Source organism: Boleophthalmus pectinirostris, unplaced genomic scaffold, assembly GCF_026225935.1.
Source record: "Boleophthalmus pectinirostris isolate CB_2022bp ecotype Guang Dong unplaced genomic scaffold, ASM2622593v1 HiC_scaffold_9, whole genome shotgun sequence".
NCBI classification, from domain to species: Eukaryota; Metazoa; Chordata; class Actinopteri; order Gobiiformes; family Gobiidae; genus Boleophthalmus; species Boleophthalmus pectinirostris.
The window spans coordinates 912812-933625 of NW_026571541.1; the positions used below are offsets into that span (position 1 = coordinate 912812).

Consider the following 20814-nt stretch of genomic DNA (forward strand, 5'->3'; position numbering starts at 1 on the left):
TAGTAGTAGTAGTAGTAGTAGTAGTAGTAGTAGAATTGGTTGTAGGTACAATGCTCGTAGTAGGAGTAATGAAATCATCCAAATGATTGTAGTGAAGGAGTATGGAGTTTAAGAACACAGTGGAGCACTTCCTGTATTACCACATGACATCACAATGTAGAATAGAGTGTTTTCTGTTTGAGAGAAGAACTCCACAGCTCCAGATCTGAAGTTGTTTGAGAAGTTTGAGAAGAAGTCAAACACAACTCCAGGTCTGTTTGTGATGAGGAAACAACATTAGGACAGAGCTCATAAAACAGAGTAATATGGGCCTTTTAAATAAACTATATCATCAATTAAAAACACCCCAAAACAAAATGAAAATAAAAAGTTTGTTTAATCTTCTAAATGGCCTCACACACAAACAATGACATCTGTATAACTGGCCCTTGTTCATCTCTTTGGTTCCACTAGCTCCCAGATGTTTGCACTTCTCCATCTGGCCCCGAGCAGAGCCCACCATCAGCGCGCCCGCATTCATTTGTAACCCGCCATGTTTGCCGCATTAATTAGACAATAGCAAATGGAGCCCCCCGAATCCTCGCGCTCTGATTGGCTGCGGCTAAATTGCCCTGACTGAACAATCGCACTTAATCGATCATACGAGAAATGATTCGCAGAAGATGAATGGTTGCCAGATTGGAGCACGGGGGAGCGTTTGACTTTGGGGACTGGAGTGAGTGAAACTGATAAAAGCTCAGAAGAGAGGAGCGTTCTGACTGCTGCTGAGCACGTTCACATCGAGGTTCTTGGTGAGTCGTGTTGATCGGGGTTTGGCAGTGGGGTCAGGAGGTCAAGATTGGGGTCACACTGTTTTGAAGACCTATACATGTTTGACAAGCACTTTGCAGTTGTTGATTTGAGTCAGATTAGTTCAATACTGATCAAAGTAAACGCAAGGGTGGTGGAGTGTCTTGCCCAATGGCATTAAAGTTGATGTAGTTTGACTCAAGCTTGAAATAAAGCTGCAAATCCTTAGCTCCACATTGACGGCTGTTTGAATGGAGAATAGGTCAGAATGAGTGTGGTGAAGTAACGTCCAATCGTGTGAGAGGAGGAGGGGCTTTGAGTGAAGTTTTAGCCAATCACAGCAGCCACTTGACCTGCCATCACAATAAACCGATGTGATTGGCCAAGTGATTGTGGAGCATCAGTCCTGGCTCCCGTGTTACTCATTATTATTCACATGTTTTGTCAGAAAATGTATGTTTTTGCTCAAGACATTGTGATATTCCAGTCCGGTCTGGCTATGCTTCTGTTGTAGGGAGTATTATACCTCTGCACTCTCTGCACGCTCTGCACACTCTGCTCTCTCTGCACACTCTGTACACTCTGTACACTCTGCACACTCTGCACTCTCTGCACACTCTGTACACTCTGCACACTCTGTACACTCTGCACACTCTGTACACTCTGTACACTCTGCACACTCTCTGCACACTCTGCACACTCTGCACTCTGTACACTCTGCACACTCTGCACACTCTGTACACTCTGTACACTCTGCACACTCTGCACACTCTGCACACTCTGCACACTCTGTACACTCTGTACACTCTGCACTCTCTGCACACTCTGCACACTCTGTACACTCTGTACACTCTGCACACTCTGCACACTCTGCACACTCTGCACTCTCTGCACACTCTGCACACTCTGCACACTCTGTACACTCTGCACACTCTGCACACTCTGTACACTCTGCACACTCTGTACACTCTGCACACTCTGTACACTCTGTACACTCTGTACACTCTGTACACTCTGCACACTCTGCACTCTCTGTGCACGCTCTGCACACTCTGCACACTCTGCACACTCTGCACACTCGACTCTTCTTCAGTTTGAGTGCAGGGAGCGGTGAGCCTGACTGATGGGGCTTTGTGTCTGAGCTGTGGAGGACCAGGTGAGTCCCAGGGGAATCCCCAGTGCCTGTAGCCCCAGGACAGGGCCAGGTAATGGGCTCGGTGCCGTCAGCCTGCTCCTCTGCCGTGGTTCTAATGAGAGAGCTGCTCCACTCGTTCCACTCTGGGGGGCGAGGGGGGCGGCCCTGGGGGAAGGCAGTGCTTCAGTCACGTGCACGGTTATGGGGAGTGTGCACGTATATGAAGCGTGTGCACGTATATGAGGAGCGTGCACGTTTATGAGCTCGTACATCTCCCTGTCCTGCTGTTGGAGTGGAGGCCATCTTGTCTCCCTCCAAACCATTACCACAGAGTGGGCGCGCATCACTGCTATCTCAAATGATGACAGCGTTTTATGTACGTTTAAAGTACATTTTCTATATAGGTATATTTTTTATGTGCAGGATTCCATTATAGATGTGAACAGGCTGGCTGAACGTACCGTAATATTTAGCACATAAAAAGCACTTATGTCTTTGGAATAGAGAGTACAATGTGGCAATCTGTAATCTGTGCACAGTAGGAAGCACTATCCTGTAATACATCTGCCATTTAAAAAGAAATAACTGATCTGCAATGCACTTCTTTGAAGCTCTCTTTTTTCTGTTATTTTAATAGCACCACAAACCCACAAACGTTTTTTTTTTTTTTTTCCATAGAGACATTTGGAGGCTTCATGTACATTCTTTGTTCTTGTCCTTTTTCTATTTCTCCCTGAACAAATGATACATTTCTGTTCATTGTAAACTAACAGGGCTCAGAAGCTCTGCCTAAAACTGAACCGTGGCGGCTAAAGGAACACTCTGAAGGTCCTGGAGGTGTGTGTGTGTGTGTGGTCTTCTTCCCAGTATGGTTTCATTTCTTACCCTGAACCATGCACAGTAGTATAAACCTCAGCTGGGTACTCCTGACCAAGACCTTGAGTCCAGATGTGGAGCTGGGTTCCCAGGCTCAGTGACATGGAAATATGAGTCAAAGGGTGTTCATTTCATCGACTTATACCGACTTAATATTTTTGCCTTGGTTTCTGTCAGTCATATTTTAAATAAACTAAAATAAAACTAAATAAAAAAGAATCATCATGGCCATAAAGACCAGACCTCAAACAAACTCAGTGTCCAAGAACATCTGTACATGTTCCACCAAGCCATCACATACAATGTATTATAAATATTATAAATTAAAAAAATAATTCATTCTGGTTGACTAGTTTAGTTTTAGTGGACTAAATGATGACATTTGTGCTGACTCTGACTACAAATTATCAGTTGATCAAATCTTGTTGGTGGAATTATTAGTTAATTATTTGTATCAATGTGGTTTCCTCATCAACTTAAATCATGCACAGTAATCTAAAAAAAACCTTCAGTCTGGAGATGTATCCACTTCTGCCACGTTACCCCAGTAGTTTTGAAGGATGCACAAAATACTAGTCCATAAATGCCCAAAACCTCAGCCTCAAATAATACAGATTATTTAAAATTCTTTAAGATGCTAGAATAACTTTGGCCTTGCTCCTCACATTGCCTGTAGAACATTTGTTTTCTCCTCATTGTCAGCTCATCATTGACTCCTGGCTGCTCCGTCCTCTCCGCTCCACCGCTCCCCTTCACCCTCGCCCATACCAGACCCTGACCACAAATATAAACAAATGATAGATTTTTCACTTCCAAAAAATGCTAAGAAGTCGATCAAGAACAGCAATTTTTGAGAAAGGATGGATATTTTTGCATGAGAATTGATACTTTTGATATTTGGAATCGATTTTCCCATCACATACAATTCAAACATGCAAATGTGCTTTTGAGAAATTAAATCCCCAGTGCAACTTGGGCGCTTCTATGTGGAGTTTGCATGTTCTGCCTGTATCTGTGGTTGTTTCCTCCATCAACCCTGTAAAAAACCTCCAGCTGTTATTCTTGATGAAGATCTGGAGATGTTTGATAAGGGCCTGCTCCTCGCATGGGTCCCAGTGGCATGGAAAGTTGGGTCAAATGCAGTGTTCATTCTGTCAACCAAACAAAAATCCTATACAGACTATACCTTACCCTATAGATGGTTTAAAATTCTATAAGACACCAGAATAACTTTGGCCTTGCTCCTCACATTGCCTGTAGAACATTTGTTTTCTCCTCATCGTCATCTCATCATTGACTCCTGGCTGCTCCGTCCTCTCCGCTCCGCCGCTCCCCTTCACCCTCGCCCATACCAGACCCTGACAGTCCAAAATGGCCCCTGCGTCCTTGGATCTATCAAACTCCGCCACTCTCCGGATAATTAGAATAAGAGTGATTGGCGCCTCGGACTGTTTGTTATAGCGGCGCGACCGTGGGGGTGGGCGGGACCGGCGGCAACTCATCCCCGAACTCCTCATCTCCTCCCGGGTGTGGATGGATGGTGGCAACCTTGGCGCGCGGACGGGGTACGGAGGCAGGTGATGGGTGCGAGATCGTAAATACCGGTGACAGGGGCGTATCGTAAATAAGCGCGGCGCGGGATATTAATTCGGAGGCAAAGGTGTAAATCACGTGTTTATGGGCCCACGAGGAGCGCGCGGAGGTTGGGTTAAACGCGTGGGCATTAACAAACACTTACGGCGCGCGGGAGGAAGAGGAGATTGCTTTGAGACGGGAGATGAGGAAGGTTTAATCTGGAAATGTTTGCTGGTCGTGTTTGGGGATTTGCATGTTAACAGTGAGACAGCGATTTTGAAATGGTTTTGTTGTGCAGAGAGAAAATGAATACTTACAATACAGATTTCTTACTTTTTTTTTTAATTAAAGATGCATTGGGTAACTTTTCTGCTTTTTTCCATGGAGATGTCATTTCTCTGCCTGGAATGTTCCATAGTATGACATTAAACAGCTCTACCTTACATTTATTCAGTTACAGGTGGATTTACAGCTCAAAAACATCTAGAAAAACAAACAGTGGGGTCGCCTCTCCACAGATCTGACCTGTAACTTGTCTGGTTTGGTCTCCATGAAGACAGAAAGGTTTAATGCCACACTGTGAAACATTCCACCCAAAGCAATCACATCTGCATTGTAAGCGTTTGATGGATGCTGCAGCAGAAAAGTTGCACAATGCACCAATTTTTCACAATTTTAAAAAGGATCTGGTACGCCAAACCGTCATTCAAGGGATCTGGGTTTCCAAATGTGTTCTCCTTATGGACTTCTTGGGAAAAGTTTTTGCAAGAGGTTTTCAAGAAATTGCTCGACCTTCTCTTCCAATGTTGATGTTGGTTTACCAGGTCCTTTAGCCCTGCATAAACAACCAAACTCTTTACATTGCTGGTACCAGTTCCAGATTTGCTTGCCAGTTTGTGAAGTTTTTCCAAATTTTGCATTGAAGGCTACACAGTCTTGGGTGAGTGTGTGCGAGCAGATTCCAAGACGCAAAATTACTTCTCTTTAGGAGTGAAAGGCTCAACCTGAAAACAGAACAAAAACTAGAAAAGCAGTCAGAGAGCGCAGACCTCCGCCAAGGACTACCCCCATTTTTTATATAAATTGCGATAAAATCAGTCTTCTGGATCAGATCCGGATCAGCCTTTGGAATATGAAAGAGGATCCCATTGTCCATCCCTGAGTCAAATTTCATGAGGTTTGGTCAATAATTAACCGAGATATTGAGAAACAAAATTTTTGGCCCCATTTACCACAATGTTAACTAAAATTTCAAAGTGATCCAGAATCCAGGATTTCTTCCGGATCACCCCAAAATGAAATCAGTTCTTCCTTTTCACATTTCCAACAAATTCTGAAAATTTCATCAAAATCGGTCCAAATAACTTTTTGAGTTATGTTACTAACAGACAAACAAACAAACAAAAACAAAAAAACAAACAAACAAACAAACAGACAAACGCCGGCAAAAACATAACCTCCTTGGCGGAGGTAACAAAACATTTAAATATTCAAATAAAATATTGATCTGTTTCTAGGGATGTAACAGTAACTGAAATATCGTGATATCGTATCACCAAAAGTCTCACAATAATATGGTGGGCTGTCACAGTATAACGAATTACAAGTTCCTTTGCTTAAATACCTTGTTTTATAGTAGCTACAGTTAAAAACACACACACATAATGAAATATGTTACTTGAATTCTTGAGATTATGACAGTATTGATTCGCACCAAAGTCTTGTCAACGTATTTCAGAAGCAAAAAGTATCCTACCTACACATCTAAAGCTTCTCCAAAAGATCACAATACACATTGTACTGTCAGATGCATAGCGGAACGATATTGTACTTTGAGTTTTGGATATTGTGGATATCCCTGTCTGTTTCTATCAATTCTGTGAACATTTCAGGTTATTTCAACATGAATTGCCAAAATTATTGGCCTGTGAAAATATGCTATTTTTTTTTAGGAACATCCTGTATAACAAAATAAGTTAACATTTTTTGTTGACGTGCTTATGTCCATAGAGATGGTATTGCGTTAGTTTAAAATATCCCACAATATGGCATTAAACTTGTCCATGTTGCATTTAATTCACTACTTAATTCAAAAATACTGTAGAGAATATGCATTTTGCTTCTGGGCACTCACTTCTCCACAAATGTGATTTGTAACTTGGCCTACAGCACTTGTTTCCATAGAGATGGTATTACTTTGGCTAAAATGTTCCACTATATGACTTTAAACTTATCTATACTGTATTTATTTCTCTATAGGTGTTTTTATTGCTTAGAAATACTGCTAAGAATATGCGATTCGTACTCTTGGGGCTCGCCTCACCATAGATCTGATTTGTAACTTGGCTTACTGGCGGTACTTGCTTGTTTCAGTGGAGATAGATACCTGTAATGTTCCACAGTATCGCATTACATTTATTTATTTCCGTGGAGACACCGGACCAAGTTCCAGGTCAAATCTGTGACAAGCAAGAAAACATGTATGTCGATGTATTTTTTTGGTTTAGCAATAGAAGCACCTGGACATGAATAGATGCTGTACATATACGTTTAATGTCATACTATGGAACATTCCAGGTAAAGCACTAACATCTCCATGGAGACAAGCAGGTGGCAGAACAAAAGCAGTATATTACAGCCGGATATAAACCGCAACTAATCAAAGAGTGCAGCAGGTCTAAAGCGGGACTACACAGATTTACTAGACTCCTCTGGGTGCTCTGGACACACAGTAAACACCGTAAGCACTTTGAGGGACGCAGAGTGACATGTAAACAAAAGCCCCTCCCCTGCTCTCATTAGCTCTGTGTGTGTAACCGCGGTAACGACTAATGCGCCCCTAACGACCCGGCACCACTCACCCGCGAGCAGTTAAAGTCCTCCCGCCGCCACGCTTTTTATGCCCCGCCGCTACAGCCCCAGACGTGAGGGAGAGGAGTCCACCTGTTACACGGACATGTCCTCTCCGACGCTCACACGTGTGGGAGTGAGGCGAGGGACGGAGGCGGAGGGGGGTTCGGGATTGCCAGTTTGGGAGCTTTATCAGGGAGGATTGAAAGTGTAGTGGGTGAAAGCAGCGAGGAGTGATGGGAAAACAACACAGAGAGAAGACAAGAATGCACAAAAATGGTTCTACACTTCATTAATGGACTCTTTTTTTTTTTTTTTTTTATCCTTGAGAACCTATCACTATTTTCGGATCTGTTCTAATGTAGTGTCCTCATCACAAACAGACCTGGAGTGTTTTGTTTCATTCACACACAGCCCCTGAATCTCTGAATTCTGTGCCTGAGTTCTTACCTCAAACAGAGAACACTCTGTTCCACCTTGTGATGTCAGGTGGTAATACAGGAAATGTTCCACTGTGTTTATAAAGACCATGCACCTTCTCTAGGATCATTTGAATCATTTCAGATCTGGAATTGCCAATCTCTACTGAACAAAAGGTAAACGGAGCTGTTCACTTGAAAACTACCACTTCATGACATCATAAAGTCGAACAGAGCATTTTGATTTTTGGAGATGTAGAAAGATAATAATAAAGAGTTACTCAAACATGTGTAAATGAAACCAAACACAACTCCAGGTCTGTTTTTGAGGAGGTAACAACATTCTAACATGACTAAAGTTCAGTATGTCAGTGTTTCCCAAAGACTGGGTCATGACCTTCACGTGGGTCACAAGAGATTTTTTGGGGGGTTGCCTTGTCACGATCTGCATGTAGGTCTTCAGTATACAGTTGAGAAAGAGCGAGTGAGTCAGTGAATCCTATCTGCCCTGAACGAGTGTTCCTGCAGCTAAAGTTGAGAAATGCTTGCTTGGTCGTCCAAAAAGAAGGTGATACATGAGCAAAGGTCAGTGCACTTCAGGATATTTATGGAGACCTTTTAATGTTGGGTCAATTACTGAGTAATACTAATTGTTCAGAGAGACACAATCACTCAGTCAACAAGAAAATTTCCTCATTAATGTTCAATAATGAAAAATCCACCTTTATTTTGTGATTTATGAATAATGTCTATTGACTTAGGTCACAAAGGATTTGTGACTTTTAAAATATGGGTCCCCAGAAAAAAAGTTTGAGAAACTGCAATATAGGACCTTTAATGGGTAGATCAATGGCATGGTGGCAGAGTGGCTAGACTCTCACAGCTAAAAGGTTCTGATGTTATCAGGTTCTTTTTTCAGACCTAGAGTTTTGTTTCATACCTGACAGTTTCGACTGTTCACTAGTGCTCTTCCTCAGAGTGGTCACATAATGTTGCTGGAGCACTAGTGAGCAGTTGAAACTGTCAGGTATGAAACAAAACTCTAGGTCTGAAAAAAGAACCTGATAACATGAAATAACAAAAGACCAAATTAATCTCATTGGACTAAAAAGGTTCTGAGTTTGATTCCCATGTTGCCCAGGCATCACAGTGTAGAATTTCCCTGTATCACACAGACATTATGATTTCCCTCATCAACTCAAAACATGCACCATAGATTAAATCCTCCAGTTAAGGTCGTCCTGATCAAGACTAACTTAAGATCTGGAGATGGGTCCCCAGTGGCATTGAAGAACGGGTCACATGCAGAAGAAACATTTCCACACGTGTAGCTCTGGAATATATTTATTGTTCGTGGGAATGGTGAAATGGTTCCTTGATGTAAGAAAGAAAAGTAAAGTTAACACTAAATCTAAACTTAATCTTCTTGCCTCAGTAGAGTTCAGGCCGGTGCAGAACTCTGCTCACCTGGTCTCACCTCTCCCCCCTCCCACTCTCTCCACACAATCGTCATGTCCTGCTCTCCTCCTCTGACCCCCCGTACCCCCGGTCAGCTCACTCCTGACCATGCTCCTGATTGTACTTACTTGTTCTGAATTTCTTTCTCTCTCTTTTGCTCTGACTGCTCTCCTCCTGTGACCTCTCTGTCTGGCCTGCGGGTGCATTTACCTGGTCTAACTCTGCCTGTCTCCTCCACAGTGTTCCAGACCTGCTCTCCTGCTCTGACCTCTCTGTCTGGCCTCTGGGTGCATTAACCTGGTCTAACTCTCTGTCTCTCTCCTCCACAGTCGTCCAGGCCTGCTCTCCTCCTCTGACCCCTCGTACCCCTGGTTAGCAGACTCTTGGCCGGCCCCCAGTCTTCCAGTGACCAGCAACTCTGGAGGCCCCAACGAGCTCAGCAACTTTGGACGCTCAGGTCAGTTACACACACACACACACATATACTCACATGTTTCTATAAACCTAATGGGAGCTGACGTCGCCATAAATGCTGCCAAACCCAACGCGGAGCACTGATTAAGAAAATAAAATTGGAGAAATTGCATATAAGTGATTAAAGATTGTTCAAACATGCACAAATTACTCCAAATACAACTTCAGGTGAATAATGGTGAGAGGAAACTACTATAATATGGTTAGAGGTTCTGAAAAGTTCACTTTGCAGAGTAGTTCTGTTTTAACCATGATGGTATCATATATGACAGGGGTGTCAAACATACGGCCCCGGGGCCAGATCCGGCCCTCCAAGACCTTTAATCTGGCCCTCAGCTGATTTTCTACTAAAATATTTGAATTATATTTTCTATTAAAATCTTGTTAATTTTCTGTGGTGTTTATCACAGCAGCGTCTCCAGCGTCTCTGTACGTGGCCCCTCCCACCAGAGCAGCACAAATGAAGACTTGTCTCTTTCCAAACGCTCTTAAAGGACGATCGTTTTGACTGTTGACCGTGACACCCTCATCAGCAAAATGTCCAACATGAGAAAAGTGGAGCCGAGTGCAGAATTTTCCAAGAAAAATGAACTTATTCTTATTAACAAGTTCATGTTAAAACATTGTGTTGAAATTACATTTTTCTTAAAGTTTCAGGTTGTTCATAATATTATAATATTTTGTAAAAGAAAGAGTTCATCAATTAAAAAAGATTTCTGTAATAGATTTGTGTTTCTCTGCACAAATATTTGAACTTATTGTTATTTTTGGGGTTTATATGACATGAGTTTTCTGATCCGGCCCCTTTGGGATCAAAGTAGGTTGGATACGGCCCCCGGACCAAAATAAGTTTGACACTCCTGATATATGATATCTGGGAATATGTTTTATATAACTGTGCATACATTTCCAACCATGAAAGACAGAAACTTACTTTGTTTACCTTGAAAAGCTGACAGTTGCAGCTTTCCGAGCATATTTCCGGCATTATCCTACATCACACGCTGCATGATGACGTAGGGAAAATGAGTGTCCAATAGGAGCTTTGGTTTCTGCCAAGCTCATGCGCTCCGTCTATTTTGATTGGTCCAAATTTTGCCAAAGAGTGTAGTGAGTCAAAACGGTCGATGCTTTGAGCGTCTGTGGTTGAAAAAGTCGCTCTAAGTGCATTTATTTCTAAAATTAATGGGAAATTACACATCTTGGTCTGTGTAATTGCACATCCCCTAGACATTTTTATTTGCAAGGTTTATTTCAGTTCAAATGTCCAAATCCAAATGTAATAAACCCCATGGAAATGCAGGAAATGATGTGGCTCTGTGTCCTGGACCTGACACCAGCTGTTTGCAAGACTGACACCAGGAAAGTCATGGGGACATTGCACCTTTTTCTGTTTTGAGGCAATAAGGATATTTTGAGTTTACTTACAGACTTGATATTTTACACTTTTGTAGCTAAGGTTCTAAATTAAATATGTTTTCTTGTCCAAAAAATTGTTTAAACATGTTTACTGTGTTTTCTCTTCTTCTTTTTGTTTTCATTTGTATTTCTAGTCCTGTAGTTTTTATTACACCCATATGACACAACTACAGCAGCAGATTGTGAAATAACAGGTTGTACTGAAAAAAATGATGTATAACTCTTCATTAGGGGGTAAAAGGGGCAGTTTTAAACGCAAAATTAAGAAAAAAAAAAAGGCGAGGACAAATGTACAAAAATTGTGTTTAGGTCTTGAAGGGTTTTTAAACCAGGTCTAAATTAGAACTAAACCAGACCTAGAAGACCATTTCAATGATCCGTATGACACTGTTTTCTGATCTGTATGAAAATGTTCCATATACATATTTCCTCATCAAAAAGAAACCAAGTACCGAGTTCTGAGTCTTGTTTTGTTTCATTCACACACAAACTCTGCAGATTTATGGATTAAGTGTTCTTCTCTCAACCTGAAAACAATCTGTTCCACATTGTGATGTCATGTGGTAACACAGGAGGTGTTCCACTCTGTTTTTAAACTCCATACACCTTCACTAGAATCATTTGGATCATTTAACAAAAGGTAAATGTAGCTGTTGACTTGGAAACAACTGTGCCATGACATCACAAGGTGGAACAGAGTATTTTGAGGTTGGAGATATAAACAGACTAGCAATAAAGTGTTACTAAAACATGTGTGAATGAAAACACAACTCCAGGTCTGTTTTTGAGGAGGTAATAACATCCTAACTTGGCTTAAAAGTCACAAGAATCACGTTTGTGTAATGTAGGACCTTTAAAGATTCTGCTCCAGGACTAAACCAGGTCTCTGATGGGACTAAAACCACACCTCGACAGACTCTGTATCAGGTCTGAACCATGACTAGGCCTTCCTCTTTTCACACTCCTCCCACACACACACATGCACACACACACGCACACACACACACACTTTCACAGCCGCAGCAGCACAGCGCCGTGTCAACAGCTGAGTAATGGCAGACATGTGCACGGGGAGAGGAGAGAGGGATGAGGGAGGGATGGAGATGGTCCGGAGCAGCCACTCGTGAAGGACACCCACCCCCCTCCTCCTCCTCCTCCTCACCCCTCCTCCCGCCTCGCACATGTGGACAGTTCTGCAGCTCCTCACCCTTCACTGGGCACCACAGAGTCCACCACACTCCAACCAGGCACCAGGCGTCAGGCGATGCCATTTTTAGAAAACAGAATGCAGGATTACGGATGTGGAGGATATGATGGAGCCTGCTGAGATGGAGGGAAGAGAGGAGGATGAGGGAGGACAGGGGAGGACTGGTGCACAGGGGGAGAGCCGTTAAGAGCAGGTTTGGAGGTGTGATCTGAAAGTGTCCAGCGGTGAATCATTCTGTAACAGTCTTTAAAAGTCCCAAGATGTGTACCTTTTCTCCATCATGTTTCGTGAGACTTTAATACTGTTTGAGGGTTTTGCTCAGTCTTTTACACTTGATGAGAAATCTAGAGTACTAGTAAAGTGGTAGTAGTAGTAAAAGTAACTGTCTGAAGATAAAGTTTGAAGTTAAAGGTACACAGTTTCACTTGTTTGGTCTGCCACCTGCCTCTCTCCATGAAGGTATTGCAGATGTATCTCCAGCCGGCCACAGTAATTCAAAAAACTGTTGTATTTAAATATATGCTTGACAAAAAAAACCTTACTGCCAGACTGGGTAAAATTATAGGCTGAGCAAAAATATTTCCAGCAGAAAAGTTCCTAAGTACAGCTTTAGTGTAACTGGATTCAGTCATGTCCAGAGGTGCTCCAGTGCAGGTTTGTAAGGCGGTAATTCTAGCCTCCATTTCAGATGTGGTCCATGTTTGAGAGCTGGTGTTGGTGTCCAAGTCCACTTTAAAAATGTAGTTAGTAATAAACCAGAAAACTGATCAGCGGTTAAGACATAACCAGTCCTCATGTGAAAAAAACAAACTCTTGCTGTAAAGAAGAATGTTTCAAGTCTCAAGTGGACAGAAGACTCCAGATCTTTAGGGCTGCACTTCTTCAGTCAATACAAAATACCAGGACAGATACTCAGATGTTTTTGTGTAGAACCAGTAGTTTGGAAAAGGTATGATAATGACTTTTCAGTCAGTGCTTGGAGTACCTTAAGAGAATGAAAAAAAGTCTGTTAAAATGTATGATAATTCATAAAAACATGTCACATATATTTGGATTTACTCACTTAACTAACTTTAAGCCCTCGTGCTCTTCAGACCACTCCAGTGCCCAGGAGAAGAGCGCCACCATGCTGTCAGACGGAGCCATCTACAGCTCCATAGACTTCACCAGCAAAACCAGCTACAACAGCCCCAGCCAGACCTCCCAGGCCACCCCCTACGCCACCACCCAGATCCTCCATTCCTCCAGCATCCACGAGCTGTCCGTGGAGCTGCCCGACCCCCAGTGGAAGGCCTCTCTTCAGGCCAAGCACGAGATGGCCAGCCTGGGCTACTCCCTGCCAGAGAAGGGCTCCTGCAACAACAGTGAGTACAGAGCTTCAGTTTGACATCATCCTCTCTCCTCTTCCTCTCCCTGTGTATGATCCTAATGTGTGAACTAGTGCTTCATTTGAAATGATACCGACAACTCAGGAGCATTTCAACATATGAAAACACAACTCACTTTAACAGTCTTTATTGGTAAAGATTAGTAAATATAATGTATGCATTAAGTATATTGTTTTCAAAGCACACACACTCAGTACACTTTGTATACTCTGCTCCAGCCTCAGATCACTGCACTGTGTCACTCTGCATTCACTCCACACTCTACACTCTGTGGTGGTAAAACATAAGTGCAGTCACAGCTGCCGTGGGGCACACTGACTGCAAACTAGTGATACTATTATTATGAAAAAACAAAGGTGAACTCTACACGGCCTTTTTTCAAAAAGTGATTGAAGTGATTCCACATTTGGAGCAGTTTGAAAAGTTCTGACAGAACAAACCTAAAGTCTGAAAATAAAAGTATTCTGGTTGAATGTGATGGTTCCATGTCTCAGGTGAGAGCTGCGTGCTGATTGGTCATTGCTTTGCTGTCGCTCTAACTGCATGTTTGCATGTGCTTGTGCTCTCAGCCAATCAGCTCACATCACTGTGGTTTTTGCCCTTTAACCCCTCCCCCTTTAGCCCTCCTTTTCATCCCTGATCACCGATTGGCCGAGGGACTGTCTAACAGAATCCCACACAACCAATCGCAGGACTTCAGCTCGGGCAGCTCAGAGCGCAGCAGCCTATCAGGTCGGCCCCTCTCATTCACGCTTTGCTCTGTCACTGCTGTGTGTGTGTGTGTGTGTGTGTGTACGTGTGTGTGCTGCTTTCAAGTGCAGTGAGATTCAAAGTGTAAATGTCATATTAAAGGTCCTGCACGTAATATTCAAATTATATTCCACGTGTCCTCAGATATGAGGTAAATATGTTCAAATCAATACAGATTTTACTGAGAACAACTGTAGTGCTGATTTATTCTCAATGTGTTTAAACCTAAAATGTCTCTCTGATCTGATGGTCTCTCCCTAAACCCCAGCACCTGCACCAGTCATGAATCCAATCATGAAACTCTGCAGCTCAGGGAGAGAAGTCTGGAGGTTCTGAGCTTCACACGAGGCCTGAACATAAACTGAGAATGAGACAATCTTGTGTGTCTCTGTCTGCAGGTGAAGACTCTGAACCTTTTTTAAAACTGTATGAGCACGGGACAGACACTGAACATTTAAGTATCATAATCCTGTGTGAAACTTCCTCTTTAACTTCATTCTCCTGCAGTACTTGAAAGCAGCGTGTGTGTTTGTGTGTCTCAGTCCATCTGCTCTGCTCCTGCCTTCACCACAGCCAGGTTCAAAGCATTTTTATATTAAAGGAGCAGTGTGTAACTTTTCTGGTAGAGGGTTAAAGCAGTAACATCTCTATTCATGCAGGCAAACAGGAAAGTTACATAGTGCACCTTTAAAACAATGCTCTTCAACAATGCACAAAGACACTTGTTTATTTTAATGTATTTTTATTTATTTGGATTATTTATTTGCATTATTTTGATCATTGCTTGAGATACTGGCACTTGACTTTCCTCACTGAATATTATGTACATTGTGTTTTCATTTTCAATTTTGGAGCACACAGGATGAATTTCAAGGCCGTTTTTGACTAAATAAAAACAGTCTCCAGGATGGTACACAGTCCCTTTGTCTCCCCCTGTGTCTCCCCCTGTGTCCATCCTGTGTCCCCCATGTGTCTTCCACTGTGTCTCCCCCTGTGTCTCATCTGTGTCCCCCATGTGTCTCCCCCGTGTCTCCCTTTGCATCTTCCGCTGTATCCTTCCTGTGTCTCCCGTTGTGTCTTCTCTGTGTCCCTGCTGTGCCCCCCATGTGTCTTCCACTGTGTCTCCCCCTGTGCTCCCCTTTGTCTCCCCCGTGTCTCCTCTGTGTCCTTCCCGTGTCCCGCCCGTGTCTCCTTCTGTGTCTCCCTTGTGTCTCCCCCTGTGTCCCTCCTATGTCCCCCGTGTATCTCCCCTTGTGTCTCCCCCTGTGCCCCCTCTGTGTCTCCCCTGTGTCTCCTCTGTGTCCTTCCCGTGTCCCCTGTGTTTCTCCCCTGTGTGTGTCCCCCTGTGCCCCCCCTTGTGTCTCCCCTTGTGTCTCCCCTTGTGTCTCCCCCATCTCCCTTTATGTCTCCCCGTGTGTCCCTCCTGTGTCCCCCATGTTTCTCCCTCGTGTCCCCCCCTTTGTCCTCAGTGTGTCTTCCTCTGTGTCCCTCCTGTGTCCCCCATGTTTCTCCCCCAGGCCTCCCCCGTGTCTCCTCCTGTGTCCCCTCCGTGTGTCCCCCTGTGTCTCCCTCTCTGTGTACAATGAAATTCAGTCGATTATTGGGGCATGAAGAAACAAGACATTTTAATCAGAGGGAAAAATGATTACAAAAGGCCAAGCTCCTGCACTGCTGCGTGTGTAAATATATGCATGTGTGTGTGTGTGTGTGTGTGTGTGTGTGTGCGCGCGTGTGTGTGGCTCCGCAGCGTTAGAGATGCTCAGATGGACAGAGCGGTAAAAGCGTCCTCTTCCAGACTGGTGGTGACTTCAGTGCGAGCGACTTCACAATTACAGTGTGATTTAGATACTCCACTAGTGTGCGCTCACATGTGAACAAGTGTGTGAACGAGTGTGTGCTCAGTGCGTGTGTGTGTTTAATGTCACGGTGAGGATGTTATGTTTCTTCTTTTATCCACACAGTTCGGGGTAAGAGAGGGTGAGGGTGATGTAGAATTTCAAGATAGTGTCACGTCGTTCCATAATAATGTTGATGTTAGTTTTCGCGTTAAACACACAAACAGCAGCGTCGCAGTTTCACAGTCATCACAGCCTCGTCCCCGGGTCTAAACGTGTCCGTCTGTTTTAGTGAATGAGACGAGCACAGCAGGATGGATTCTCACGATGTTTGCGAGTTTGAGTCACAAATATCTCACAAATATCTCGGTGTTGTTCTCCCACGTGAGCGTGCAAGAGAACAACCACAACAGACTGGACAAGATCGACTCTGTCATCACTTTTACCAGAACAGAGACACTGAGACACAGAGACACAGAGACACAGAGAGACACAGAGAGAGACACAGAGAGACACAGAGAGACACAGAGACAGAGAGACACAGAGACACAGAGAGACACAGAGAGAGACACAGAGACAGAGAGACACAGAGACACAGAGAGAGACACAGAGAGACACAGAGACACACACAGAGAGAGACAGAGAGACACAGAGACACAGACACAGAGAGAGACACAGAGAGACAGAGAGACACAGAGAGACACAGAGACACAGAGACACAGAGAGACACAGAGACACAGAGAAGACACAGAGAGACAGAGAGACAGAGGAGACAGAGAGACACAGAGACAGAGACACGGAGACATATACACACGGAGACACAGGACACGGAGACACAGAGAGACACAGAGAGACAGAGAGACACAGAGACACAGAGAGACACAGAGAGACAGAGACACACAGAGAGACACAGAGAGACAGAGACACAGAGAGACACAGAGAGACAGAGAGACACAGAGAGACACAGAGAGACACAGAGAGACAGAGAGACACACAGAGACACAGAGAGACACAGAGAGACAGAGACAGAGACACAGAGAGAGACACAGAGACACAGAGACACAGAGAGACACAGAGACAGAGAGACACAGAGAGACACAGAGACAGAGACAGAGAAAGAGGGAGAGACAGAGAGATATGGAGACAGAGAGAGACAGGAAGGGAGAGAGAGACAAAGAGAGAGGGAGACAGGGAGAGAGAAGGTGAGAAAGGAAGACAAGGAGACAAAGAGACAGAGAGAGGAGACAGGAAGAGAGAGAGGGAGACAGAGAGAGAGGAAACAGAGAGAGAGAAGACGGAAACAGAAAGTAGACAGGAAGAGAGAGACAGAAGAGAGAGAGAGAGAGAGAGAGAGAGAGAGAGAGAGAGAGAGAAGAGAGATGAAACAAGTGAGATGAGAGAGAGTGAGAGTGAGAGTGAGACAGATAGAGAGAAGAGAGAGAAGAGAGAACAGATGAAGAGAGGAAGAATATGTCAGACGGAGATAGAGACTTACAGAAGGAAGAGAGAGAGAAGGAGGAAGAGAGAAAGACAAGGAGGAGAGAGAGAGCGAGGAGGGAGTGGATATGCCTCACCACAGCACTGAGTTTGCCTTCTGAAGTTTGGGATGGACAGAAATAGACCAGACACACACACACACACACACACACACACACACACACACACACACACACACACACACACACACACACACACACACACACAGGAGCATTCTGTGGATTCACTTTGAAGAGACACAAATAGAGTTGTTCCCACTCACAGAGAAGAGACACAAGCTCCATCACTAACATCTGAAAGAACAGAGCCATAGTATTTTATTCTTACAACATCGAGTCGAGTTTCCTTAAACATAAAATAAATACTTGGAGAATTTGTATTTGCAGAATAAAGTGAGAGTCTGGCAACATCAGTGGAAAACTATAATGATTAAAAAAATAAAAATAATAAAGATTTCTTCAATAGAAAAACAGATTCAGATTGTGTATTGCAGTGAAGAACATGCCTCTGTACTGTGAGTGGGCTTGCATCTCCACAAACCTGACTTGTTTCCATGGAAATATTGTTCCTCTAATTTTCCATAGTTTGGCAGAACATGTATCAATCTCCATGGAGAATGTTCCCAAGTATGCTTTTAACTTCCGATAGTTTATGTTATGAGGTTCTTTTTTGAGGTTCTGAAACAAGAACCTCATAACATTAAATCATTTATAAGTTTTATTAATTCCACACTAGGGATGGGCATGATTAGTCGACTAATCAATAATTGAGCATTAAGAATTTTGTCGATCATGTTCATTTTTAATTGGCAAACTGAATGTAGGTGTCTGTGAGTAGCACAGTGTGAGGAGACGAGGCTGCATCTGACACCAACACTGGAGTTTCAGCCTCACACAGAACACACTCACCATCATCATCAAACACATCCAACTGTCACAGGGAGAACACTCATATTCCACTGTCAGGTGACCTTAAGTCCGACAGAAGCTGAACCACATCAGGGCACAAGCAGCGAACTGTTTTTGTTTTTTTCAGCCCTTATACAGTAGTTTATGCAAATGAGTCATGTGGTTTTAAGTTTAGTTTCTGTAAAACATAAACAAATGTGTCAAAGCTGCAATAAACACATTATAATGTCAAACAGGCTGATGTGGCTCTAGAGCATTTATGGTTTATTACCTCCGCCAAGGAGGTTATGTTTTTGCCGGCGTTTGTCTGTTTGTTTGTTTGTTTGTTTGTTCTGTTTGTTTGTTTGTTTGTCTGTTAGCAACATAACTCAAAAAGTTATGGACCGACTTTGATGAAATTTTCAGAATTTGTTGGAAATGTGAAAAGGAAGAACTGATTTCATTTTGGGGGTGATCCGGAAGAAATCCTGGATTCTGGATCACTTTGAAATTTTAGTTAACATTGTGGTAAATGGGGCCAAAAATTTTGTTTCTCAATATCTCGGTTAATTATTGACCAAACCCCATGAAATTTGACTCAGGGATGGACAATGGGATCCTCTTTCATATTCCAAAGGCTGATCCGGATCTGATCCAGAAGACTGATTTTATCGCAATTTATATAAAAAATGGGGGTAGTCCTTGGCGGAGGTCTGCGCTCTCTGACTGCTTTTCTAGTTTGATGTAAAGTTTAGTTTATTTATGCAGATTAGTAATAGTAATAATAATGATGATACTTTTAATATAAAACGTTAATGATTAATCGAAAATGTATTGTTACTTCACCAGATGATTGATTAAGAACATTTAATTGAATGCCCATCCTTATTTCACCCCATAGAAACACTTGTTCCACATTGCCTCAGTGACCTGCTGCAGTCTAATACAGCCTGCGTTCATGACAATCTAATATTGTGATTACTACAAGACTCCAGCTGATCTGCACACAGCCTGGAGATGATCAGGTCCTCACACACAAGCACCAGACAATGAGCCGTAATGGAGGCTCCGGTGTACACCGCGGGCACGTGTACTGTCACCACGCCGTCTAAGTACAGATCCGACCATGGCTTTTCTAATCGTATCCCGCGGCAACGCTTGACTTTTACCGATGAATGCTCCGCAGACGTGATTGTTTCATGGCCCTGGCTCCTCCTCGCGCTCCGGCTAAACATCAATATTGTAAATGAGCCTCTTGAAAAGGAGGGATGGTCAGGAGAGGGGATTAGAGCTGCTCAACTCAAATATGAAAAATACACAGACTAAAAATAGCAGAGGAATCTTTGTTTTATGCAAATGGTTTGAAGTGTGCTCAATGGGGAATTGTAGATTGGAGAGAGAGATAATAAAAACATCAAACTTATCAAATAGTCAGATCTATGTGGGTCAGACTGTGTGTCTTTAGCAGTTCTGGACTTTATTTAAAAAGTACTACAGTATATTACACAAAACTGAAGTTTTAAGCCATGGTATACTGTAATCTCATTACCTCTTCAAAAACACACCTGGAGTTGTGTTTTGTTTCACACATGTTTGATTAATCCTTTATTATTACTCTGTCTACATCTCCAAAGCTCAAAATGCTCTGTTCCACCTTGTGATGTCATGTAGTGGTAGTTTTCAAGTGAACAGCTCCTTTTACCTTTAGTTCAGTAGAGGTTGGAAAATCTACACCTGAAATTATTCAAATTATTTTTATAAAGGTGCATGGGGTTTTAAAACACAGTGGAGCACTGTTTATTACAGTGTATTACCATATGACATCACAAGGTGGAACAGAGTGTTTCCTTTTAATAGAAGAACTCAGTCTAAATACAAGACAGAGTTTGTGTGTCAAAAGTGTGTGACTCCAGGTCTGTTTGTGACGAGGAAACAACATTAGAACATAGATCAGGAAATAGGCTTATGGAACCTTTAAATTAAAGTAGCTGATTTATGTCCAATGTTAATCACAATATGTCCACTTTAAAGTCAGGACTTGTGTTACTGATTCTCACACATTAGTGCACTCTGTGGAGTGACCCCAGTGGCACTAGATTTAGTATGTTTACTTCACTTTTGGATGGGTCTTGTCACACACAGACCCAGACTCACCTGCGCACACAGACCCAGACTCACCTGCGCAGAGAGACCCAGACTCACCTGCGCACACAGACCCAGACTCACCTGTGCACACAGACCCAGACTCACCTGCG

General features: G+C 43.1%; 1 protein-coding gene across 1 annotated transcript in view; it reads left to right on the forward strand.

Moving 5' to 3' along the window:
• Nucleotides 1-20814, forward strand: part of robo2 (roundabout, axon guidance receptor, homolog 2 (Drosophila)) — a 423708-nt gene that overhangs the window by 353416 nt on the left and 49478 nt on the right. The window contains exons 21-23 of the mRNA XM_055147808.1: nt 9432-9559; nt 13297-13566; nt 14212-14322. Of these exons, the coding sequence (XP_055003783.1) occupies nt 9432-9559; nt 13297-13566; nt 14212-14322 (509 nt within the window). The remainder of the gene's footprint in view (nt 1-9431; nt 9560-13296; nt 13567-14211; nt 14323-20814) is intronic.